This window comes from Silene latifolia, chromosome 8 (genome assembly GCF_048544455.1).
Source record: "Silene latifolia isolate original U9 population chromosome 8, ASM4854445v1, whole genome shotgun sequence".
Classification (NCBI taxonomy): Eukaryota; Viridiplantae; Streptophyta; class Magnoliopsida; order Caryophyllales; family Caryophyllaceae; genus Silene; species Silene latifolia.
This window is the reverse complement of record NC_133533.1, coordinates 31,311,082-31,338,346: the sequence shown is the minus strand read 5'-3', so window position 1 is coordinate 31,338,346 and position 27,265 is coordinate 31,311,082. Positions and strand designations below refer to the sequence as shown.

The 27,265-nt window shown below is 37.9% G+C and overlaps 2 protein-coding genes across 7 annotated transcripts; one reads left to right on the top strand and one right to left on the bottom strand.

The window, feature by feature from the left end:
- Positions 1-7,661: 7,661 nt before the first annotated feature.
- LOC141594974 (serine/threonine-protein phosphatase 7 long form homolog) lies at positions 7,662-8,392 on the bottom strand. Its single transcript, XM_074414953.1, has 2 exons — positions 8,352-8,392; positions 7,662-8,208 (listed from the first exon to the last, which is right to left on the bottom strand). Exons 1-2 carry the CDS (start codon positions 8,390-8,392, stop codon positions 7,662-7,664), a joined length of 588 nt encoding a protein of 195 aa, XP_074271054.1.
- A 5,002-nt stretch (positions 8,393-13,394) lies between these two features.
- Positions 13,395-26,655, top strand: LOC141596697 (acyl-CoA hydrolase 2-like). Of its 6 annotated transcripts, none has more exons than XM_074416926.1 (17): positions 13,395-13,498; positions 13,586-13,678; positions 14,391-14,455; positions 14,761-14,836; positions 15,203-15,237; positions 15,917-16,039; positions 16,371-16,448; positions 16,553-16,640; positions 16,725-16,837; positions 17,437-17,499; positions 17,707-17,762; positions 19,339-19,443; positions 19,536-19,592; positions 25,181-25,282; positions 25,757-25,805; positions 25,901-25,969; positions 26,323-26,655. In XM_074416926.1, exons 1-17 carry the CDS (start codon positions 13,483-13,485, stop codon positions 26,398-26,400), a joined length of 1,266 nt encoding a protein of 421 aa, XP_074273027.1. In that variant the 5' UTR covers positions 13,395-13,482; the 3' UTR covers positions 26,401-26,655. The 6 variants fall into 6 exon arrangements, with proteins under 6 accessions (XP_074273027.1, XP_074273026.1, XP_074273028.1 ...); XM_074416925.1 differs by having other exon boundaries at positions 17,419-17,499; XM_074416927.1 differs by lacking the exon at positions 19,339-19,443 and having other exon boundaries at positions 17,419-17,499.
- Positions 26,656-27,265: the final 610 nt, after the last annotated feature.

The following is a 27,265-nucleotide window of genomic DNA, read 5'->3' as shown; positions in this document are numbered from 1 at the left end:
AACCATGAAAACCTATTTCGTGAGGGAGTGCACTCGGCCACACCGGGGTACAAACCTTGTTACGTAGGGGAAGTGGATGATGAATGTCTATCCACCGAATTCATGTTAATAAGGGGTATTTCGGCACACCGTGCCCTAAGTTGATATGGGTTTGGATTATGGACACATTTATTCGAAATTTGGGTTGTACTCAACGAAAGTATTCACGACGATTTCCGGATGTGTTTCGGGCTAAAGATGAATGTTAATGTAAATATCATCGACCAAGAGTTCTAAAAGTAGAATCGATTAAAAGGTTAATCCACCGAGTTATGTTAATAAAGGGTATTTCGGCACACCGTGCCCTAAATTAATATGAATTTGGGTCTTGGAATCATTTATCTAGTTGGGTAGAGGTCACTAGAAAAATGCATAAAACTTGTTCAAATTATAATTTTTACGAGTATTATTGTTAAAACGACATTTGTTTTACTCCTTCTATTTTGTTTTGTAGACCACTTCTTTTTCTCATAAAATGGCAACACCAACCCCTAACGTCACGCCTCTGCTAATTCATCATGGCTCCGATCCTTCATGGATCGATGTAAACTTGAAAACAATGGGTCAAATTTCTCCGATTGGGATGCCCAACTCAAACTAGCCGCCCAAGGTGACGACAAGCTTCGTTACCTTACCGAGGCCTCTCCACCCGAACCTACTACTAGGTCGACCGCCGCCACTAGGGAAGCATATGAGGCTTACCAAAAGGAGTCTGCCGCAATGAAAAACGTCTTGATATTTGCAATGGAGGCGGATCTCCAAAGGAGAGCCTTTAAAATGGGCAATGCTAATGAGATTTACTCCAAGCTTGTGACAATGTTTTCACAAACTCCGCGGATCGTCCAATATGAGGCGGCCATGGCATTCTTTGATCTCGACTTCAAAGAGGGCCAAAAGTTTAGCCCTCATGTGCTCAAACTTATGGAGCTTGTCGAGACCTTGAAAATTCAAAAGGTTGAAATCCCTAAAGAACTCATTGTAGATAGGATTCTACACTCCTTGTCCAAAGTCAAAGCGTATGTTCAATTCCAGGTGAATTTTAACATGCAAGATAAGGATGTGTCTCTTGAAGAATTGCACAAGTTACTTGTGCAAGCCGAGAGGGACATGGGGTTAAATGTGAACCCACCAAAGGATGTGCTTAACATAAGCACTAAGAGTAAGGGGAAGTTCAAGAAGAATGGGAGGAAGGGTAAGAAGCAAGCTCCCACTTTCACCAAAGCTAAAGCTAATGATGCTGGCACTTCAAAAATCAAGAAGGGTCCTCTTGATAAATGCCATTATTGTAATGGTATGGGACATTGGAAAAGAAATTGTTCCAAATACCTTGGTGATATTAAGGCTGGAAAGATTACTCCAGTAGGTAATTGACTATCCCTTCTTTTATGTTTCTAAATTCAACTATGGTATTATGATACAAAGTTGTGATAATGTATCTCCCTTTTATTGTAAATAGGGCCTCCACCAAGCAAAGACAAAGGAAAGGAAAAGCAAGCTTAAGAAACCATCAAGAAGCTAGGAATAGCTTTCATGGAGCTTCGCTTTTTATTGTCTTATTTTGAATTATGTTTTGGATTTTTAGAACCTTAAGTTTCCGTGTTTGACATGGAAAGGTATTTTGGATAATTGGTTGTATTTTGGATAATGGTGACTTGGTTTGCAACCCAAGTCACCCGTTTTATCATTTTATCCTTTTGTTCTAAAATCCGTATTTAAATGCTTGCTCTTAGAAACATATGATTGTTCACTTAAAGTGATCTAATAGACAATTATAATGACGGGATTCATTATATGTCCACATGCTTAAGGCTTGTGTATGATCACATATAAAGTAATATTGAGTCTATGAACTCTACGCAAGTGAGAATGATTTGAATGAAGGTATATCTATTTACATAGTATACCAAATAGATGAGATCTATGGTCTCAAGAAAGTTCTATATGACAAAAGAGACCAAGTGAAGTAATCGAAAGAACATATTCTTAAGATAACTACACGAGGAGACCAAAAGAAAGCTTTGGAACAAAATGACTAATGTAAAGTCTTAACAAGAGTTTTGACTAAGTTTTTGAAAATTTTGACCAATAGTTTCAACCTTGAGATTTACTTAAGAGCCTAAATGAATCAAAGTAACATACTAGTTATGATCAAGTTGCAAAGATTGATATACCGATATCTTCAATGGCCAAGTTTTAACCACGCAGATGTCATTACTTAACCTCATTATGAAATGGTTAAACCTCCTTCCGAAAGGGTATTTCGAAGGACGTGTTCTAGATATTATTTATATTCGAATAATGACATCGCTACACATAATTATGATATGTGTAAGTTAGAGATTAAAATCTTTTTCCATAAGGTTAAGATGAGACCACTTCAAAATAGGTATTTTGAAAGGATATGATGGGAATATATATGGTTTTATCTTAATAACTTGGCAATACAATTTATATTTCAATTCTTGAAAAGTTTCGATTGAGAAGTCAATTTCGAAATATGTGGAATTGAGTGGGAGTTAGGAAATTATCATGTGAAGACATGGAATTTAGTGGGAGCTATCATCCTTTGAATGTTTACAACTCATCACTCATTGAAGAATGACGAGCTAATACCTTCTTTCATAAAGAAGCATTTGAGTTTTCAATTCTGGATGAAAATGGACTATGATGAATCCAATTACATCAAGGGATGTTGGATAAGTATTGGGAGATACACATCGTATCAACGTACACATAGGTTATTCATGTAAATGAAAATGGAATTGCCATTAGCAGTCATGGTCGTTCCTTGAACCTAAATATAGTTGATGACATGATTAAAAGTTACTAATGTTTCCGCCATTAGAATAATCATGCACATGTCCAATAGTGAATCATATGCATAAGAGCATGATGATTCATTGGTAAGCCAAAATAGAAACGTCATGAATTCTCGAGTAGAATCCAATGAGCGATTTCGGTGTTTGACGGAATGCTCTATTGTGTGTCAAGAGGTTGCACATATTATAAAAAATCCGAGCACATGCAAGGATTTATGAGAATCCTTAACCTTTCAAGCTAGAAAGAGAAATAAGAAGTTTTGGAAAGATACTTAGTTGAATAAGAAGTTACTCAAAACTAATCTTTCCTAATATGCTAGGACTTGTGAGAAGTGCTAGGTCAGTCATCTTGACAAATTGTTGCAAGACTCTGCAAAACATATACCTAGTGCATTGTGTATGGATGGAGTACTTGATCAGTACAAGTTATATCATTCATCACAAATTCGTTCGTTATGTGATAATCGATAAGGAAGTTCTTTCAAGTTAAAGAACTGAAACCAAGGTCGGGAACCTTGATGTAGGTTCATGCTATGAGTGATAACATGAATGTAAAGGACAATACGATTAAGAAGTTTGAACACATGGACACATGACAGGTTAAACTTCTATTGCAATCAATAAGTGTTTACACTTATGATTTGCATCACAAGGTTGTAATATGGTATTGACTACCCGAGTGTGATGTCGACATTTGTCGTTTGAGTTATTATTAACTCACTTTATACTTTGTTACATCCAACGGGTTGTAGAGACAAATTGAACCCCGTTTAAGTGAACATGGATTAGCATTATATTCGCCCATAGTTACTTACATGAGGTGACGTCTCGAAGTGACTAGAGTGTGATGCGATTGATGGCAAGTTCAAGTGCCAAAGAGTCATGAGAGATGACTAGTCGATCACATAGGCAGACTGTTAGGAATATTTTGTCGGGCCTTATGACCGCTTATAGAGTTCTGGCAAATTTATATAGCCTGGTCGTGGCGAGAGCTACTATAGTATTCAAATGAGTCGATTCTTTTGACTAAAGACTATTCGCCTAAGATGGCACGATTTGATTAACTTTGATTTGTGTTACTACGACCTTCGTAAATGGGGTCAAATGGGCATATTTTGGGTTATGATGGCTGTGGCTAGTCGAAGGGAATGAGTGCGATAGGAATTGTCCACCCCTAGTCAGGGTTATAACAATATCTCAGGGCCACTCGAGGAGTAATGAACTGGAAATGCGTGGTCACGCTCGGAATGTATCCATGGTGGATAAATCCGGTCAATCAGTTATTCTCCAGATCGAGGAAACCACTCTCGATATGATCACTTGCAAGTACGACCTGAAAGACACCTTGCATTAAGTGGGAGATAGTAATAGGACAAGAGAATTGGTGACGCACACTTGTCGAGGACAAGTGGGAGATTGTTGGAATAAGTGTCCTCCGACAATAATGCGATCACAACTATTGATCATGATGATCACATGTTTAAGTCTCATTTTAAAGAATACAATTGGGAAGTAATTTTTACTGTCAACTGGTCAACATATATCGGTAATGATTGGCTGACTAGAGTTTGACATTACTGTCGTGCGATGGTGGTGATCAGTTGATCCCCTAGGTCATACCTATAGGGCAACACTCTTAATTGATCAATTAATTGATCGTATAACGTTACGAGTCAATTAATTTAATTAAAATTGACGGACGATTTTTGGAAGTAATATTTATGTATCTCATTGAAATTGATTAAAATGAGATACGGTCTGAGTAATCGAATTGTATCATTACTCAGATGAAATTATTGTTTAAGGAAACAATTGAATTTGAATGAATTATTATAAATATAAATTGTTGTGATTTATAAATATTTTGGTACAAGTAATTATGAATTACTAAGTCGTTTTTTGTATATGACGTATTTTTATTAATACGTTGATTTTTAATATGTTAAAAATACATAACAAATTTATGTGACATGTGACATGTAACATATTGACAAATTGACAAAATAATATGGAATTCATATTAACTATATGTACCGAAAATTAGAGGAAGATTAAGCAAATATTATGTTGATTATATTAGTGGAGGGCATGATGATTACCTACTAATCTAGCCTTGCATACCTATTGCTCATTGGGAAGAACAACTAGAGCATGCATTGGCTCCCTCCCACTTTATACTTTGTTACATCCAACGGGTTGTAGAGACAAATTGAACCCCGTTTAAGTGAACATGGATTAGCATTATATTCGCCCATAGTTACTTACATGAGGTGACGTCTCGAAGTGACTAGAGTGTGATGCGATTGATGGCAAGTTCAAGTGCCATAGAGTCATGAGAGATGACTAGTCGATCACATAGGCAGACTGTTAGGAATATTTTGTCGGGCCTTATGACCGCTTATAGAGTTCTGGCAAATTTATATAGCCTGGTCGTGGCGAGAGCTACTATAGTATTCAAATGAGTCGATTCTTTTGACTAAAGACTATTCGCCTAAGATGGCACAGTTTCAGATTAACTTTGATTTGTGTTACTACGACCTTCGTAAATGGGGTCAAATGGGCATATTTTGGGTTATGATGGTTGTGGCTAGTCGAAGGGAATGAGTGCGATAGGAATTGTCAACCCCTAGTCAGGGTTATAAAAAATTGAACCCCGTTATAGAGACAAATTGAACCCCGTTTAAGTGAACATGGATTAGCATGCAAAATAACTAGAGCATGCATTGGCTCCCTCCCATGCCCCCCTTCCACCCGGTTTTGAGAGAGGTTTTGTGGTTTTTCCTCTTATTTTACCTAATATACACAAAATGTTTTGTGTGGTATTATTCATTCTTCATTATTCTAAAATTTGAGTTTTAGAGAGATAAAAAAGTTTCCTTCTTCCTCCTCCCATAAAACCGAAAATATTAAGTGTCCTATAATATTTTTTTTTGGGTCAATTTTTACAAGATTAATATTGTACTAGTATTTATAATATTAATTTTAATTAAGAGTGAGCTTTGGGTATAAATCCTTGGGAGAGATCCTACACTTGGGTCTTTGTTCATCCAAAAGGAAAGCTCAAGAACAGGAGAGAAAGGTGATCTCTCTTGTGCCCTATAAACCGAAAATCCAATGTAAGAACAATGTTTCTTCTTTATTTTGTTTATATGTTTGCATGCATAAGATCATTCTTTAATTTTATGACAAATTAAATTAAAACATATATGAATATGTAAGTATATAGATCTACTTTTCCTTCAGAAAACACGCCATTAGCTATGGCGTGTTTAAGCAGCACAATTTTTAGCCCCTTTCCAGTAGCTGATAAAATCTCAAATATTAAACACGCCATACGTAATGGCGTGTCTTCCTCTTGAAACCCGCCATTGTATATGGCGTGTTCTTCGAGTTTCCTTTTTTTTTTCAACGCTGGACAAATTCCCTTCGTCCTCATTTCGTTCCCTTGCCAAAAAAGAAAACCAAACTCAACAATGCAAAGGACAACACAAACCATTGCCTATTAAAAATAAAAAACGAGTTTACACACCACATAAGCTTCGCACAAGGGGATTAAATTCTAAGTTTTACAACTAAAATGTCAAACAAATTAACCATCTAAAATGTCAAATACATTAATCCTCTAACTATTACATCAAGTCATCAAGTCTTCTTCTTGCTTTTTCCTCGAATGCGACTCCAAAACCCTTTCTTAGGCTCCGGGGTACCTTGTTCATTGACGGGTGACATTGAAGACATGGTCGGCATTGAAGACATGGCCGGCAATGAAGACATGGAAGTCATGGAAGACATAGAGTGTCTAGCCGGCATGGAAGACTTAGAGCGTCTAGCCCTCCTAGTGTATTGAACCAAAGGTGCATCGTCATCCACATTCATTGAGTCGAGGGACTCTTGAACCATTGGTGAACTTTCTTCCCTTGGTTCTACGGTTGGTTGAAGGAGATGGAAATAGCCTACATGTTCAAGCGATTGAGAGGAGAAGTCCCGTAGGTGTGAAACCATTGTGCGGAAATGAGGAGGCACCTCAAGAGGCATTTGTCGAAGCTCCTTATCACATGTATCATGGACATTGACGAAACCATGCGCCTAAAACAAAATAAGTAGTATAAGAATATCACATGTTATGATATATTGGTTAAGAATTAAAAGACAAGTATATTAAGTGTACTTACAAGATATTGTGTGGCTCCAAATGGTGCTTGATAAGTAGCTTGGGGGGGGGGGAGGGTTTAAGCGAAGAATAGTGCGATCCCGGTACCAAACCATGTAAGGGTCGTAGTAGCTCATTTCAATATCATCCTCTACACCACGGAACCAAAAATCACCCCTCCTAACCCAATTTGATATGTAGGGTTGATGTTTTTCTATCCAATTCTGTGAAGAGGCACCCCTTTTGTCAACTTTGTGCAAGTTAGGTTCGGTATTAGAGTTTAAAGGGATATATTGTTTCCACCCAAATTGACGAGCTACCCTATTAGGAAAATGCCACTCAACAATGTCGAAACAAATCATAGGTGCCATCACTGTCCAATAGTCGGAGTCATCATAACAAAACTCGGGCAAAAAAGAGAAAATCTGTCGGGTGTAAGGTTGCCATGTAAACTGATCATGTCGCATTGAATCAAAAGCATCCCTATACCCAATTAGTGTGGTCACCCCTTCCGGCCTCTTACGATTCACACTTGCCCACCTACGACCCAATGAGTCAATCCTTATTTGATGTTGAGAACCTAATGGGTTCGGTCCATGATGAGTAGCATTAACGGGTCTCATGAGTGTAGGTCGACCAATACTAATCCTCTCTCATGCCCACAATTGCAATAGAACAAGGGGACCTCCAATGTCTTTGGACTTCACGTTGCTTGCTCTACATAAATTGCGATATAAAGTAGCAAGTACGGCACTTCCCCAAGAGTAATTATCTAAGTTGGTCAAATCCCTCAACAAAGGCAAATAAACAACTTGAATGTCATTACCACTCTTATCCGGAAACATGATAGTTGCCATTAAGAGAAGCAAATATGCCCTCACATATTGATGTAGAACATCTTCATTTGCATCTTCCTGAAGACCACTAAATTGTTCTAACAACCAACCAATCCTCAAAGAAGCCCCCTTAAGGTCTCCATCACCCGGTGTTTTGCCTAAGAGTTCAGTTACTAACAAGGGCCAATTATAAGCGGTTGTTCCACTAACAATATCCTCTCTAATCCGTAGCCCTAACAACACTTGAACATCTTGCAAGGTCATAGTAGCCTCGCCAATAGTCAAGTGAAATGAATGGGTTTCCGGCCTCCATCGCTCAACCAAAGCACTTATTAATTCCACATTAAACTTCAACCCCACTAACCTATGAATAAAAAAAAGGGTTATTTCACGTGAATAATCCAAACTATGCCCTATCTTCTTATATTAATCCAAATTAATGTTTAACTGAAAAAAATCCGAACTTTGACATCATTTAACTAGTATTGAACTGTTCTCATAATTTACCTGTTATCACCCATTTTCCAACCGGTGACTATCTGGTCCATTTCTTTTCTATTTTTTTTTCTAGTTCTTTATTCATTTCTTCTTCTTCCTTCTTCCTTATTCATTTATTTAGTCTTTCTCTAATTTCTTCATTTCTACTTCTTCCTTTTATTTTTTTTCTTTCATTCTCCCTATTTCGCCTAAGATTCGTTCAAAGAAGAGCCCTTCATCAACTGATTATGACCATTTTGTATCTCAACATAACCATACACCCCTCCGTTTCTGTTAACATCCCCATTTCTAAAACCGTTTCCATATCCATTCACATTAATTGTCTCAAATCTCATTTTTATGGATAGATCGTCACATCACTCCGAACCTTCATCACCCACACCAAAAAAATAAACAATCCAGGTACTTTATGGAGGCGAATATGCTGTTATGCTGGAATTAGTCAAAAATCAATCGTCGTCGAATCGTGATACATTAGTGTATCAGACACAATTTCACAGCTTCACCCCAATCCAACATACCAAACAGGCAAACAATAAATAATGTACAACAAAACTGGTCATTCCAGGACACCATATGCAAGTAAACACACCAAACGGCTATGATCAACAACCAACTTGAGAGTTGGTAAGTGTGGCGGTGGTGGTCGTTGGTGGTTACTGGAGAGTTGTTGTGGGTGAATGGTGATTGCCTCATTGGTGAAGGATGTATGGTGAGACCGTGAGAGTGATAGGTATTTTTTATGTTGATGAATGATGATGCTTCAAAGTTAAAGAAAACAATCACCTGCTAATTAGGTTGCCGGTCACCAGTGTTGTTTTGAGAAGACAGCAGGTAAAGTCGGGTTTATTCCTAGTTAAAATGTAGTTGGGCTTATTTAGAGAAGATGGGTCATAGATTGGATTATTGCCATCAAATAACCCTAAAAAAAAAACTGAGTGTCCCTAATGAAATTAACTACATGCTCACTTACCAAAAACCCCTTGTGCGAAACTAAGTGTGACCTACATCGAAGGGAACCAACGTCCCCCCCTTCCAATATTGCCTTGCTCCTGTGTACCTCTTGTTGTGTGAGAAGTTCCGGGTTCACCGGGCCTTGTTGTTGATGTTGTTCCATTATTCCTACACATTTAAAAGAAGATTATTAGATTAGCATAAAAATAAATGTTCAAATAATAACAAAAAATTATGGTAATAAAAAAAATTAAAGAGAAATGTAAGTAGTAGAATACCCTTGTAAATTGTTAACTCTCATAGTACAAGTTTTTTTATTGTGGCCTAAACCACGACACAAACTACATGTGACCTTGTTCTTACTCTTCTCATCCATTTCATTAAGAAATCTTTTATTCTTCCGTCTTCCTTTTCCCCGTTTATTTTGCTCATCGCACATTATTTTAGGCCCATTGTAAGGACCCCAATAAGCCTCATCTTTCAAAGGGTGAAATTTAGAAGCATATGAAGCTAAGTGTTCTCCGGTAGAATAGGCGATGTCCACAAATTGAGTAGCATTTAAACCCTTCTTTTTACAAACGGCATACACATGTGAACATGGATACTTGTATGTTTGGAACTTGTTACAAGTACATGTCCTCTTGGATAAATCAACGGTGTGCAAATGGTTACCATGTGACATGGGTCGAGAACCTCTACGTGTTGTGACTTGGTACACCCCTCCGACATGGTCAAAAGCCACAACCTTATGGTATGCTCCTTTTTGGCAATTTTCCTCCAACAAAGTTGTAATCTTCGGACTATAATGAAGCCCCTTCATCAATCGTTTCCTTGCAAACTCACGTCGCTCAACAAAGTATGCATTAACTCTAAAAAATACACACTCTACGAGTGCCGTTACGGGTAGAAAACGTGCTCCTTTAAGAACATTATTAAATGCCTCCGCCAAGTTAGTAGTCAATATTCCATATCTATGTCCACCATCATGGCAAATTGACCACTTCTCTATTCCAATTTCAACAACATATTGTTGTGCCTCTCTATTCAACTCACCTAGGCGATGAAATCCTATGTCAAACTTCTTGTTTTGTAATTGCATTGCCGTTGACCCAAACATTTCTTTAACTGCATTATTTCTAAATCTTGTATTAACATTTGAAGCCAAATGACGAATGCAAACTCTATGATAAGCATACGGCACGTCCCACCCACTACCAACTTCACTCATTGCTTTCATAATCCCTTTGTGTCTATCGGAAATGACACACAACCCACTTCTTTTGGTAACAAATACTCTTATGCAAGACATAAACCAAGGCCAACTATCGGTATTTTCGGCTTCAACAATAGTAAAAGCAACCGGGAAAATTTGATTATTAGCATCAATTGACATAGCTGTCAAAATAGTTCCCTTGAACTTTTCATATAAGTGGGTTCTATCAATGCTTAAAACTGGCCGACAATGTTCAAAGCCATCAATACATGGTTTAAATCCCCAAAAAACACGCTTGAATTTTTGCACATTTGGGTTCGTTGTTGGTGTTGTATAAAATTGAACAATAGTGCCAGGATTATATTCTTTTAAGCCTTGCATGAAACGAGGTAGCAACTCATATGATTTATCCCAATCTCCAAATATTTCCTCAATTGCTCTTTGTTTTGCATTCCAAGCTTTGGTGTATGAAATTGTGTAATCATACTTATCTAAAATATAAGTAACAACAGAGTTTACTTTATATCCCCAATCTCCCTTAACAAGGTTACGAATCTCATGACTTATGAATGCTCGTTTCAAATTCATGTGGTCTTGAGGTACCATGTCACAAACACAAGACTCATCATGAGGACCTTTGTATGTCACAATGGTAAAAACTTCAGAATGAAAGTCTTTTTGTGTAGCCCTTAACCGCCAATTACATGGTGTAAGAGACCGGCCACATTTGAAGGTAATAGTATTAGGCTTTGATTCGGCAACTTTGAAAAATTGATTTGCTTTAACACAATATGATGTCACCTCATCGCTAAGTGAAGCTTTGTTTGGGAACACTTGTCCAACCGCAAACTCTTTCCCATGTTCATATCTTACCATATTTTCCCAAGTTTTCCAAATTATTCAATTCATCCTCATCTAATTGATCAATCTTATTAAACTCAACAATGGGAGCACTAGCAAAGACAAGATCATCATCACCATCTTCTTCATTTGCCAACAAATTCTCATCAAGTATTGCCAATTCCTCATCAATCTCATCACCTTCTAAGTTACCATAAAATTCCCCATCATTTACGTCATTAGTTTCAAGTGAAACAAATTGAGCAACATCATCTAGCCTAATACTTGGTGTAGGAGTGACAATTTGACTAGTAGAAACTTCTACAAATATGTCCATTGTAGGAGTATGTGAATGACGAATACTTGCCCATAACGCTTTAAAGGCTCCCTCATTTTTAAGGGGTACAATTTTGAAACACCCGGCACTTGGAAATTTCATCATTACCTTCAATTGAGTACCCAAACTTTGAACGCCGATTCCCTTATATATCTCTTCAACTAATTCAAGATATGTCATCTTTGTACTAGCTAGAATAAAACATTGATTCCCTCCTATATAAGTTACACATCCATTTTGCTCCAACACTTCTCCATCCCAATAACAAATAAGAGGAAAATCACAAATTTCCATTCTATAAAAAAAAATTGAACAAATTTAGTATAAATCAACTACCAATAACCTAATTTCCCTAAAATACATACCTAAACAACAATTAAAAATCATAAATCGTTCATCCTAATTAGGGTTTCGAAATTTGGGGTTTTCCTTAAACAACCTTAAATTAACACATATAAGTTGTAGATCTAGGCACAAAACAACATAATTACCAACAATGAAGACAAAATAAGCTAAATCTACATTCAAAAGATGAAATTAAATAAGTTAAAAGAATTAGATTACCTTACTAATTAGGTAGAATGTATTTGAAAAGCAAAAACCCAATATAATGCCGGAGACACGCCGGAGATTCGCCGGAGATGAGTGTGAGGTGAAGAAATAAGAAGGGGAGTGAGGTTTGTTGTATCGCACTTGGGGTGTTTGAGAGGCGGAGATGGGGAATGGTGTGTGTTTTGTGGTAGAAAGTGACGGGAAACAGAAAGTTGTTAACAAAAAAAGGAATCTCAGCAAACACGCCATACGTATTGGCGTGTTTCTTCCATAAGACACGCCATACGTAATGGCGGGTTCTCTTTCTTTCCAAATGCACAACCACTGACTTGGGTTGGAAATTTGGGCTGCTAAAACACGCCATACGTAATGGCATGTTTCTTTAACAAGACACGCCATACGTAATGGCGTGTTCCCTTTCTTTCCTTATGTTGCTACTGACTTTGGGTTTGAATTTTGGACTGCCTAAACACGCCATATGTAATGGCGTGGCGTGTTCTTTCAATTAAACACGCCAATACTTATGGCGTGTTTAAACCCCATACAGGCTCGTAAAAAACGAGCCTACGTGGACACCATTTCGATAATTATTTTCAAAACCGACCCAAAACGACAATTTTTTTTTATTTTTGAGCATTATTTCAAAAACGGATTCTATTTTTTTGGTTTAAATGAGCGCACCATATCGCGGGTGAGACTCAAACCCAACTTTATAATTGGGATAAAAGCTATCTTACCACTTGAATTAACTCTTGTTCTCTTAGCCACCCTATATTCCCAATTTATCCAACCCGGTTGACAAGTTTACTTATCTCACCTATTGTCTAACCCAAAGTTTGCGCTGAACAAGAAAAAAATCGCGTGTCACCGGAAGATGAACGTTTTTATAACACAAATTCTTGTTTGTGACGGCACATATCCGTCACTCTTGAGTGACGAATACCATTTTACCTCACAAAATACCCACTTTTTCTCTCTCTGCAACACTATTCATGTGGTCCCCTTTCTCCACTAACCCATTTTGTTACCATTTTAACTCACAAAATATTCGCCACAAATGGTAACCGTCACAAGGGAGACCAATTGTTTTTATAATCGAAAATTTGATCGCTGGAGTTACACATGCACAATATATTAGTTTTAATAATGATTAATATATTCAATGGAGTTTCTTGTACTCCTATGTATTTATTGGTTGATTTTGATTTTTGGTCAACTCAATTTTTTCCCATTTTTTTAAAAAGATGAACACTGAATCAGGTAATCACATTTCCAATTTATTGAATTTATGTAAATTAAGTTTATGGACTGTTTTTGATATTACATGATTGTTTGATGAAATTGCAGTTGTAGAATTTTTGAGTGAAATTCCACTGATTCAGAGATTACCCAGTTCATCTGTTACAAAAATTGCTGAATTGGTCAAAGTTAAGCATTATGGTAAGTGTTACAGGCTTACAGTAATACATTTTCAGTAAGTAGTTATTGCGTGAGACGGTCTCACACTATGAGACGGTTTGATTTTATACAAGTCATTGTGGAGTATGTTTTGTATCTATTCAGTGTAATGGTTTAATTTGGTTTGTGATGCTGGTTGTTGTGCCTTGTGGTGGTGGGTGATATTGTTTCGTGAATTAAAGTTCATGGCTTGACTCCCATGATTTGATTTTTACTATGTTGCTGCAATTTAAGCGAACCGATTTGATTTGATGAATTGAATTAGAAAATGGAGTAGTGATACGAGGCACACTAAAATGAAATAGGTAAATACAGAGTAGATGATTGGGTGAAGGAAGTGAATATTAACCAAAACGCTATGATAAGAATACACACGAACCAATTTTTTGATTTTATTGGATTGATTGCACCTAGCAACCAGGTTAATGTATGAAACCCTCATATTGGTATGATTGTTATTGTAGTTTTGGTTGCTCTTTTCATGGAGTGTATTATTGGACACGCTTCGTTTGTTTTATTTACGTTTGCTTTACCATTCCGCCCTCATTTGAGTTCATGACTGTTAAGAGTATATGAAGTTATGATTAGAGTTCGTTATGTGTCAATACCAATTTAAAGGAGTAGAGTATGTTCATTGTTGGATATAAGGCACCAAAATGAAGGATTTGACCATTATATTTTGAAACCACTATAGATGAGGGAAAGTTTGTTATCCCTAATGGAGAATGCGAAGGAGTTTATTTTATCTTGGAAGGGGAGGTAAGCTGTTCTTGTCTCATACTCCCTCCTATTCCAGATAACCGTCCCATTGTGAAGATGGCACAAGAATTAAGAAAGTGAATTTAGACCACACAAAACGGACAATGGGACAGTTATGTGAATAGACGGAAATGGAATTGAATTTAGACCACACAACACTTGCCAAAAATGGACTATGGGACATTATTGTGAATAGACGGAAATGGACAATGGGACGGTTATCTGGAATAGGAGGGAGTAATATTTTGTCTCTCTTCTAATCCACATCCTCGGAATTTTGCTAAACATCCTTACATACTGTTTAGGCTGAAGTTCTTTGGTATTCAGTGGAAGCCATTCATCTTGACCCTGTGTTGAAACGCTACGACTATTTTGGCTGTGGTAAGTGTTACATCTCTCAGTTATCTCCAATAGTTGTAGAAAGAATAATACAAGGGGCTAGGAGGAAGCCTGTGTGGTCATCAATATTCTATGAACTTTTGACATGATAAATAGACATGTTGTAGCACCGGTCTCCTTTGTAGCGATTCTTATACCAGTTCTGAATATTTGGTCATAGAGTTGGCTACGCTGAAGGTACAAGCTATATTTGGGAGCCCTCTTAAAGTGGAATATCTTAATTTCATGCTTTGAAGTAGGCAGTGTCGAAAATTCATGATCTTGTAGGACTGTTGTTCACATTTCCGTGCTTGCATCTTTATTATATTTTTTTATACATTCTGAAAGTTAATGTAAATGGTTCTGTAGGTGTTACAGCATATGTTGTGGTTGCATCATCTAAGGTACTTTTTCACCCAAAGACTTCGTTAAAGATGTATTTTTGAAGTTGCTATATAGTTACAGTCAAGTGCTTCATTCAATCAAATTGGAATTTCTTTTTCAGAAGAGATCACTCATGAGAGCTTAAGCATCTTGCTCTCCTTTTTTGTATGTGGTCATTCCCTTTGTGGTGTCTTTTGTACAAGAGCAACCTTTCCTTGGTCTTATTTTAATCAATACACGGTATTATTCCCTTTGTCCCAATCATTTATTTACCTTTGATTAAAACACTCCTCACATAAATAAGAAAGGTAAACAAATGACCGAGACAAAGGGAATACATTTTAAACAAAAAATGTATTTTTGAGATGATGTAAACAGCATCCATGTGAACCACAGCTTATTAAGAATGATAAAGTAGCTTATCTGTCCGTCATTGAAAAAACTATGGTGTAATCTAAGTTTTCTTATAACCACTATGAAAGAAGCAATTTAGAGACCTTTTTGTCTTGAGTAGAAGTCAGGCTGTCGAAAACTCTAGTAACCACAGATCATCATTGGCATGCGCGTGTTTTGAAAAACTAGTTTCCGGTTTGACTGATTCCTCCGATGTCCTGGAAATCTTTATCACTCTCAAATGTACTTGGAGGAAAAGGGTGCTTCGCCCTTGAAGTTATGCTTATTCTACACTGTTTGTGACAGCTGACCTGCTTGGTCCTGGCTTCACAACACTGCGGTTTGCTTCAACCAAAATCTATTTGGGATGCACTTGAAAGACAAGAGAATGCACCCGTAGAAAGCATACTACAGTTGGATCCAATCAAAGTATGTCGACCTTTGAGTAATTAACTATAAGTCTTCTTACTCTGACTTCTGTCGTATCTTTCTGTTGGCTCAATCTGCATAATTTAATGCTTCTTCAAAGATGTGCAAGTTGGTCTAACCATTGTTTTATATCTTATCTTTTGGTGTAGAAATCTGCCATGGTTCTAATCTACTTTGATTAACTTACTGATTGAATTTAGGCCAAAATAATTAGTCTTGTATGTGTACAAACAGGCCATTTTGCGTGTTCAATGATGGATTTTTCTATGTTGTTCTTCATTGATGATTATTCAATAGGACCAGAATTATTTCATCTACTGATTGCGTGTAGGTCAACCTATTTCAAGCTATTACCCTGCCCTACGCTCTGCGGTTAAGGAACGTGTTCGGAGGACAGTTAATTGGCCATGTAAGATTTGTTTCCATGTTGAGCTATATGCATTTATTTTTGAGGGTTGTCTGTTTTGGAAACTGTGCAAATCGCGATCAGTTGTTTACTTCTTATACAAGCAGGCTCTAGCAGCAGCATCGAAAACTGTTGATTGTTCTAAGACTGTCCATCATCTGCAAGCTTATTTTCTTCTTGTTGGGGATAATAATAGTGAGATCATTTCTTGAGCCTTTGGCTGCATAAACTAGTTTTGATCCGGGTAAATTGCAGTGACATTTTTATTCACGTTGGCAGTTCCTATTAAATATGAGGTTCATCGCGTTCATGATGGAAAGAGCTTTGATAGCAGAAGAGTGGAAGCAGTTCAAAAAGGGAACGTTTTATTCACGATGCTCGCTTCATTTCAAGTGATTACTTTTTTCCCAGTTTCCATCTTATTGTTACTCATACTGTTTTAGTATACATAAGTGTCAGTTTTGCTGTCAATCACAGTATGTCCGTTGCTACTGAAATTCTCTCTTAAGATGGTGGTCAAAAGGATGCGCTATCTGGCCATCGGTTTGATAAGACCCACTTATGATGTAAAACTTGCTGGATTAAGTTAAATGACTGCTAACACTATTGTCTTCATATCAGGACTTTTGATTGCTTACTCCCAATAGCCTTTTGTTTTTCACATTGATGTCGACACAATTCTTTGGGTTCTAAATAATTATGACATGAAGGAAAATGGCTCACTAATTGTTCTTTTTATTGTGGAGTGCCGGTCACTCCATGCGATTATTAACACAATTTTCATCATGGGTCATTTGGAGACTAATTATTTGCAATTGTGAGAACAAGCCTAAGGCTGGATACATGTGTACCCCTGTGTCCCGCCATTTACGGGAGACATTGGTGTAATGTTATTGATGTTGACATTGATGTGGCTCATCTTTATTTTTTGAGAGGTTGAGGGGAGAGGAATTTATAGTAAGGCACGAGACAGTGGTTATTTTTTATGCAGAAAGAGGGGAAGGGCTTTGAATACCAAGACGCAGTTATGCCACTGGTTCCAGCTCCAGACATGGTATTCTCTTTCGTGTACAAGTTTTCTTTTGGGCAAGGCCTATTGCCATGGGTGCCACTACTGTGTCGCTGGATCCCTCATAGCCATGTCGTAAATTTAACATTCCCATGGCTTAGTACAATAGGCCAGTAGCAATATGCCTGCCCTTATATTGTGGGCCAAAAATCAACATTGTTGACTCACATTTTGGGTTCTCTTGAATTTCAGTCACTTCCTTTGGAAGAGCTGCGTGAGAGGCGAATTATTGATCCCCGACTTCCAAGGTGTGTTTTCTCACTATCAAGTATCAACCCCCATTAGTTCTCCTCTCTACTACGCGTTCTGCTAACATGATGGTCTTATGGTGATGACAATGTGAAATGGGCGTAATGTGTTCAATTGCAATTTTTCCCTTGCGTGATTTGGGACGGGGGGATGTGACTGAGAAATTCCCTAGTATGATGGTTTTGATTGGTGCGTTGGAGAGAATCAGAGGGGTCTGTTTTCCTTGCCCTTCAATCCCTCTGATTATCAGTAAATAAGGAAAATTGTCCCCTCCTTTTCTCTCTTATCTCTTCCCCTCCAAACCCTCTATCCAAATAGATGGTTACTTTCAACTTATGGTGTCCGGCTTCCATGGTTTGCCTTCATAGTCCAACTTTCAACTCTTTTTTCGTGGATTGAGATGGGTGACAGAGGGGGAATACCAAGCAAGCAATCAATTAAAATTTATCTAGTGAGCGAGCATGTGATCATCTTACATGTTAGCATTTTTTTCTAAATTTTCTGGTCGCCTATCGTTCGAGTTTCCTTTTAAACATTTTGTTTTAAATATAGCCATATAGGTTAACTTTGTTTTTTTTTGTCTTTTTTTTTTGTCTTCTTTTACCTCTCGACCCCGACTCAATCATTAGTGGTTGTCCTCTTCTGGATTTCTGGGTCGGCACGCGCCAACGCCTTTCATCTCCAGTAATAAACTGTTGTCGATAATATACATTTAAGTTATATAATCTGCTTAGCCTCATCAGCTGTCGACGATCATCTCTCCAGTAAAGGCCTAATTAAGGGTAAAGCCTTAAGCTCACCGTTCATATTATTAAACTCTTCTTTTTACCTAGACTCGTATTAATCCCTCACACAGTCACACATACCTTTCAATGATGTCAATGTATGTTTACGAAAGACACATATTTTTTTCTTATGATCATCAACTTCGTTTGACAGTTAATCAAATGTCTTTTCCGATTTAGTGAAAACCAAATACAATTTTTTTTATCCCAATTATTTGCCATTATATGCACACAACAAATATTCACTGAATCACAGCACAAATCCAGATTGGTTCTCCGAGATATTCACGACTTCACACTCCTCTTTTGTGCTACTCAGGGCTGGCCCATGTATTTGGGAGGCCCTAACTTGGGCCCAATATATTATATATGATTAAGAAATAAAATTATTCAATTAAAATTTATTTTTAACATAAAATTCTAACTATGACGATTGGGTGGAAATGGGTATGGGTTGGGGTTGATAAACGTATTATTCATTTTGTATTAGGTTTTGCGAGAAAACAATGGTTTTCAGTTTTTCCTCAAATACTCTATTTTCAATGGAGTTCCGACTTTGAGGTCCTTCCAGTTGTTGAGCCTCGGTTGTGAGAACCTAAATGAATGCCCTACGGACGCCTCTGAGTCCTCCTTTTCTCCTTTCATAGTATGAGACATTAATGTGTAGCCGACTAGCCGTGTAGGTCTATATACTTCTATAACAAAGTTGCATGCAATAAAGTGCACTATGTACCTATTTTATTATGTTGGGATGAATTACCATCTTTCTTATGACATATCTTTGGGACAGGACTTTTCGTAACAAGATGGCGATAACTAAGTATGAATTTTCGCCCATTGAGATACGATTTTGTTATCCAGACATTTCCACGAAACAGACCAAATCCCTTCCAAGGTTTTCTCATCATATGCAACTGTATCAATTTTGGAAGTGATCTACTGATCTTTGCTGCACATGTATTATTATTTGTAATTTTGTATTTTCAGGCTAAAGTATTGGTTCAGGGCGAAAGGCAAGTTATCAGATGACCAGGCTTTGCATAGGTAATAGTACTCACCTCGTTTCAGTCGTTTTACTGGAAAAAAATGTTTTTTTTTTTCATTTATTAGTCTGTTTTGCATTTCTTATATTAATTCTCATGCCCTATTATCCGAATCAAAAGTTAATCTCTGCGCTTAAATTCAGACATGCAAAAATTATGTTTTTTTTCTTCTAATTTTAATGGGTAATTATTTTTTTGGTGAAATGAAAGTAATCTCATTAAGCTCAAACCAAGGATACAAAGTACATCATAACTTAGCTTAGAAGACAATTGATCCAATCCCTATCACTAGATCTTTCGACCCTACTGAATTGACTCCTAATCCTGATTTTCATCAGATTTTTACATTGAAAGAACAAAACAGTAGGTCGTAAAAGGACACCATCTAACCGTGCTGAATTACGCTGCTGCCAGACTGCATAATTAACAGCCATGAAGACTGCCAAGCACACATTCTTCTGCACCTGCGACCAATTCCTCCTGCTTGTCCAAATAATATAATTCCCCCGAGGTTTAGGAATCCTCAGCCAGTCACAAGCCTGCTCCAGAATCTCAATGAAGTAATGACAGTGCTGGAACAGATGTGCAACAGTCTCAGACTCAGCTTGGCAAATGCAACACAAATCTTCAGAGCTGATCTCAATCCTGTGTAGCTTCTCTTTTGTATTAAGAGCATTCCTCATAATAAGCCAGTTTACAAAACAATGCTTAGGGAGAGCAGCATTATTCCAAACTAGCTTAGACCATCCCACTTTTGTTTCCTTAAGTCTGATCCAATCATACCCAGACTTAACAGAGTACCCTTTCAAATCAGCAAGCCAAGTACCATGTGAATATCCATCCAGAAACAAATCCCTGGTCTTACATATTGCCTTCCAGTTGCCACTCATGTGGCTCTTTGGAATATGAGCAGACCAGGAAGTGCCTTTGATATAAATCTGGTGCACCCACTTCACCCATAAGCTATCTGGCTTGCTATAAATCCACCACACTAATTTCCCAATGGTGGCCAAATTCCAGTGAATACTATTCCTGATGCCCAGACCACCCTCACTCTTTGGGGTACAAACATGATCCCAACCAACCAGAGGAACCCTCATATAATTACTAGTGCCATCCCATAAGTAATTACAACAGATATTATCAATTTGCTTCAACACCCCTTTAGGAATCAGGAAGATGTTAGCCCAATAAGTAAAGAGAGAAGTAAGGACAGATTTAACTAGAATGACTTCCTGGCACCAAACATTCTGATTCTATCAATTATTTTCTCCACCAGAATCTTACACTCCTTTTTCCCCAATTTACCGGCAAAGAATGGGAACACCCGGTATCTAAAAGAATCGTCCCTCAACACACCCCGAACTAGCTATAAGTCTGGCACGCTGAGGGAACTATGAACCCTTCAAGTAGATACTAGACTTAGCATTATTCATCTCAAACCGGAAGCTCTACAGAAAAGGAAGCAAAGGATCTTAATAGAAGCATCACTGATTGAGAGTCCCCTTTGGAGAACATTAGAAGATCGTCTGCAAACATCAAATGAGACAGCTTTAACCTCCTACAAAGAGAATGATGTTTAAAAGGTAGGACCTCAGTTGTGAAGTTAAGAATCCTAGTGAGGTATTCCATAGCTATGGTGAACAATAGAGGAGAAAGAGGATCTCCCTGCCTGAGTCCTTTCTTCCCAGGAAAAAAACCAAAAGTGTCACCATTAAGCACTAGTGAATAAGATGCACTAGAGACACACTCCATAATGAGTTTCTTGAAGTGAGCAGGAAAAAGAAGAGCATCAAGCATCTGCTAAGAAATTGCCGTTCACCGAGTCATAGGCCTTTTTAAGATCAACTTTAATTAGGCATCTTGGAGAGACAGCAGATCTATTATACAACCTGATAATGTCTTGACAAATGAGAATATTCTCTATGATATTCCTTCCCTTTACAAAACCACCTTGAGTAGGGCTAATAATATGTGGGAGCACCTTAGCCAATCTGGAGCACAAGAGCTTGGATATTACTTTATAAATGACATTGCAGCATGAGATTGGCCTAAATTGAGCAACAGTTTGAGGCAAGTCCACTTTAGGAATAAGAGAAACCAAAGTATGGTTCACTTGTTTAAGCACAAACATCATCACCAATCATTTGCCAGGCATCTTTATAAAAGGCACTAGTAAATCCATCAGGACCAGGTGCTTTAGGTCCTGGTATCTGGAAAACAGCTTCTCTTATCTCTTCATTAGTGACAGGAAGCCCTAACACCACATATAGTTCCTCAGTGCAAACAGGTCCTCTCTGAACTACTTGTGCATTCACAACCTGCATTGTTTTAGTCTTCCCCAATAACTCCTGATAAAAGGATAAAAATGCATTCTGAATACTGTTAGGATCATTAAGCCAAGTGCCCTGCTCATTAGCAATCCTTAGGACTTTATTTCTAGCTTGTCTATTTTTCATATAGCTATGAAAAGTCTTTGAATTACTATCCCCACTACAAACCCAAGCAGCTTTGGATTTCTGCATAAGAAAAACTATCACAGGCCTTCTGCAGTTCATAATACTCTTTAGCAGCAGTGATTTCCAATCCAATTAGATCAGCATTAGATGGCTCATCTCTGAGCTGAATCTGAATATGCTCCAAATGTTTCCAAGCCCTCAGGGTGTTATTCTCAACATCAGCAAATAACTCTCTATTCAAAGATCTTCAAAGGTCATTTAAGCGACTTAAGCTTTCTTACAAACTTAAACATTGGAATACCCTGTATACTAGTTTCCCAAATCTGTGCAACACATGGGAGAAAAAGATCAGAACCATTCCACATGTTAAAGTATTTAAAATTCCCCTTCCTGTGTCCCATAGCAGAGGTCTGCTGAATCAAACAAGGCGTGTGATCAAAATAACCCTCAGTATGGAAATGAGCATAAAAATCAGGCCTCTGCTCAATCCACTCATGGTTGACTAGAGCTCTATCAAGTCTGCTAAAGACCCTGGTAGCAGCTTCTTGCTTGTTATTCCAAGTGAAGAAAGAACCAGTTGCAGGCATATCCACCATATTACACTGATCAAGACACATTTGGAAATCCTCCATTTCCTCCTCAGTAGTCACTCCTCCTAGTCGTTCACAAGGTTTAAGCACAACATTAAAATCACCCCCTATGAACCAAGGACCCAATTAATCTACTCCACAAAGCCTTCCTCTCATGCACACCATTAAATGCATATACCATAGTGAAATTGAATGAAGAACCAGTAGCTAGATCCTTAACAAGAGTATGGATAAATTGAGCATTATACTCAAGGAACTGGATATTGAACAGATTAGGTTCCCAAATAATCCAAACTCTACCTCCCTTATGATATTGAGTATTAGTAGACACACACCAACCACTGCAAATATTGTCCCTAATTCCATTTAGAGATGAAGGTTTGACCTTCGTCTTAAGGAGACCAAACAATCCAACTTTATGATGATGAAGGAACCATTTAATGTACTTCTGCTTAGCTGGACTCTTCAACCCCCTAACATTCCAAAAGCCTATCATTGCAACCCCCCCCCCCCCTCTTAGGGGGCACTGTAATTGTCCCTATTCCCACCTTAGGAGTTGCATTATTTAAGGCATCCATGAAAGTATATTGGCCAAATTTAGCAGAGCTACTGCCTTGATCAATCAACTCTTGCCTACTCAATCTTATCACTGCTCTAGCCGGGGTAGCTATTTGATTTGTCCTAACATTGGTGCCCTGTTTAGTGGTAGGAACCACAGGGGTAAAAACAGTCCTAGGAATAGGGTGAACTAGAGGAGAAGGAGCCTTAGGAGGTGTAGCTGCCTTGGCCACTGGAACCTTAGTCACAGGAGCCTTGTCCCCTGCAGTTTTAGGTAACCACTTTTGAACAACTTTCTTCCTAGCAGGACGATTGGGTTTGATTTTCTGACAAGCATTGTGAATATGACCAACTTCCCCACAAGTCTTACAGAGAATAGGATTCCATTCAAACTCAACCTTAACCTTGACAATAGACCCCTCCTCATCTAAGAATTTAACCTCCTGTGGAGCAGGTTTATCAAAAGGGACATCTATCAAAACTCTAGCCATTCCTAACCTTGTTCGTTCCTCAGTAGGCCCATCACATCTCACAAAATCACCAATTAAACCAGCAATTTTAGGAATACACTATCCCCAAAATTTAAGAGGCAACTGATGCAGCTTAACCCACACTGGAACAACTTTGACATCCGTCTTTGTGAGAGGGTCCTGAGGACTCCATGGACGTAATATTAAGGGTTTGTTCTCAAACAGGAAGTGTCCTTGTTTCAACACAGCTTCCTGGGCCTTCTGTTGCTTAAATTTAACCAGAAACACACCAGAAGGCAAGAAAGATATTCTATCAACCCCATATTCATCCCATAATCCCATGATAAAATCCTCAACTACTTCCCAGGATGGATTGGCCCCTAATATGAAGCAAATAACAGAGTGCTTCCAAAAATCAAGTTCCTTTTTAACTTCAGACTCAGTAAATTGCAACATACCTTCAGGTTCCTCAACAATGGTGGCCAGCTTCTTCCCCTTACCACGCTGTTGAACAATCCATTCCTCCGTCTCATCATCTGTGATAAGCTCATCAAGGTCAAGCGGTTCAATCTCAACCGGATTAGTAGTAAGCTTAATCACAGACGAATTCAAGTTCCCTGAAACAGTAAAATCCAAAGAAGAGAAACGATTTTTATTACTATTTTTGTGATTTTTTGTTAAAGAAGATGAAGAAAATTTTTGCGCCGTCATTGTGGAATTCTAGGGTTACTGAAAACGATGAAAGATTTCTATTTTGGGAGCTTTTCAGACGTTTCTCTTTCTACCTCTAACATTATTTTTGAGCACTTAATCTGTTACCTAAAATCTTCTTGCTTCCCCACCACATTCCCTTAATGGGTAATTATTATACTTAACTGATAGTAATATTTCTAAAATAAATTTTAAGAACACCGAAAATGACTTATAAAATGAAGGATTGAGTACAAAACAAACTTTTCCAGATGAATTTGTTTTGGCCTTGATTGGAGATCAAAGAAGCATCATTTCATGTGTACTAACTTTCTTATGGTCACACATTTGATGAGGAGTATATATGTAATAATGCCCTTCCTTGTATTTTTAAAAGCCTATTTGATTCCTGCACAAGTCCATGTCAAATTGTCAACAACTGGGGTGATAGACAATAGCTTTAGTTTCTGGGTTTAGAATTGTTCAAGGGCATGAGTAATAAGTATTTCCTCCGTCCCAGACTCCAGTCAATTCTTTCTCTGTGTGTCTAAGCGATTTCTCTACGTTTCCAATTTAGGCATATTTTACGTTGTCACATCATTAAAAAGCCTTGGCAAAACTTATGTGCAAGTGGACCCTAAAAAGGTAAAAGAGGGAAAACAAGGGTATGTAACTTTGTACATTTGCCTCATACTTTGAATTTTGTGCGAAAAGAAAACGTAGCGACCTAGACGTTCTAGTGGTAAATCTAAGTGGTGCTTCTGATTCAGTTCTGAAGTTCTGATGCTTAAGTTTACTCCTAATTTTGCATTTGTTTTGCAGATGTGTTGTGGCTTACACTTCAGATATTTTGTTTCTTGAAGTGAGTGGTAATCCTCACCGTCAAAGCGGTTTGAAGTTAAGGGTCCTTAGTTTGAATCACACGTAAGCGCTTCCTACTTTACTGCTACTTTAAGAACTCTTTGTGATTAATAGAACCAAAACTTCATCCAATTTACAAGTGTAGTTACGTATATAAAGCTCACTAGAAAAGCATATAAAGTTTTTGTTGGGTATTGTTTTTTGAAGTATGATTTTTACTCAACGCAGTAAGTATAAGGCAAAATGTACTGAGTTGAGTAAAATACGTACTGCGAGGAGCAACTATGTTTTTGTTTATTGTAAATTTTGGTTAATAATCAATTTGGTATTTTATTTATAATAAATTACGCACTTGTTATGCGCATGTCACCTTGGTCAGAAACTGTTCAAAATTCGGGTAACCAAAGAAAAACCTCATATATATCGAAGTGGAATTATCCCAAACCGTAGGGCACTAAAATGTGTAATTTGACCCGAAGAAAGCGATGATCCAGAAAATAATACATTTTGTACTTTTACTTGCTCACCCCTTGTCAGGATGTGGTTCCATAGGCCTGTCAAAGCTGATGATTGGTTGTTATTCGTGGTAAGAATGCGTTACTATGGAGTGTACAGTATACACTATGGTGTTTAGTTTACCTTGGCTCCCCACGTACAGGCTAATGTGGTTCTTCCATGCAGATTAAGAGTCCATCTTCTTTTGCAGATCGTGGAGTAGTTTTAGGTCAAATGTTTAATCAGAACGGGGAGGTATTCTTTAGTCGTCACCTTATGATAAATCTCTTTCTTTTTATTTTTCGACTACTTTCAAACGTGTTCATTTCCAGTAGGGCTAAAATCTCGGTTTGTTGGCTTTAGGGTGTGATTGAATACAGTAAAACTATTCACTATAATCTCTATGCTTCTTGCATCTTCGGGTAACTGAGTATGATGTGCATTTTACGACTCAGTTTCATTATTATCCTGAAATCAATATATACACAAGTATTAGTTTGTAGATGAGACACGCTTATCTCGCCTGGCTTGTCACCTAGGAGGCCATTGAGCAATGAACGTATGTTGTTGGGACTACTTCTGTATAACAAGGCTTTGTTTTGTGTCAGCTTGTGGTAACAGCTTTACAAGAAGGTCTCCTTAGGGTTGCTAGAGAGCCTCACACAACCATCAAGCCTAAATTATGAAGTAAATGCGTCATTCTGTATATCTCTTTGCTTGTGACTTCATTCTCGGAGAAGATTGCAAGTCATCTCAGGAATATATATTTTCTACAAGATTTGTAACGATTGAGCTTTAGGCTTTACAGTTGCTTCAGCTGCTTATCGAGGTACTGATTTTTGGTGTGGAGTGGTGTACATTGACATTTGATCTGGGCATCATTTGTAAAGCATTATTGAAGCTTGATGATCTTATGAAGGTGTTAGCGTCAAAGTTTTGTTTGTGATTCGTGACTGAACGTGATTTCAAGAGTTTAAGGGTGTGTTTGGATTGAGGGATTTGGAGGAAAAAGAAAGGGAGGGGGACTAGGGGATTTAAAATCCCTCATTTGGATAGCAAATGAGGGTGGAGGGAAATGGAGGAGGAGAGATTTGGAGGGATCCAATTTCCCTCTTCCAAGACTAATCAAAATCTCTCCACAATAGGCAAAATTTGGAGGGAAATTGTATCCAAACACTCACACTCCATTCCCCCTCCCCTTCCCTTCTCTCCCTTTCCCTTCCCTCCTTCCCCCTCCCCTTCCTTTCCCTCCATTTTTGCTATCCAAACACACCCTAAGAGAGTTAACCATATGTTGCTTTGTTGATGTTTGTTTGTCAATGTTAAAGAGGCGCTAATGCGTGAACCTCTTCACTAAGGTCGTCTCATCACTGTTGGTGCATGGAATTGTGCCAACACTTGTAACTTCGGCCCTGTTTATTTGGACTTAGTTTCAGTTCCGATGATTTACTGTTGGCTGGATTCCAGTACACCAAGCCTACCAATTTATTCGAAGTGCAAAGCACACAGTGACACAACCAACCATGAATTCTAGTAAGCACAGAATCAATG

Bases quoted from the DNA above. Each gene is read 5' to 3' on its own strand.
- LOC141594974 (XM_074414953.1), bottom strand. From the start codon at position 8,392: ATGGACCAGATAGTCACCGGTTGGAAAATGGGTGATAACAG. The intron at 8,209-8,351 runs GTAAATTATGAG...TTTTATTCATAG, and splicing joins TGGAAAATGGGTGATAACAG to GTTAGTGGGGTTGAAGTTTA.
- LOC141596697 (XM_074416925.1), top strand. The intron at 15,238-15,916 runs GTACTTTTTCAC...TGTTTGTGACAG, and splicing joins TTGTGGTTGCATCATCTAAG to CTGACCTGCTTGGTCCTGGC. The intron at 16,040-16,370 runs GTATGTCGACCT...GATTGCGTGTAG, and splicing joins TACAGTTGGATCCAATCAAA to GTCAACCTATTTCAAGCTAT.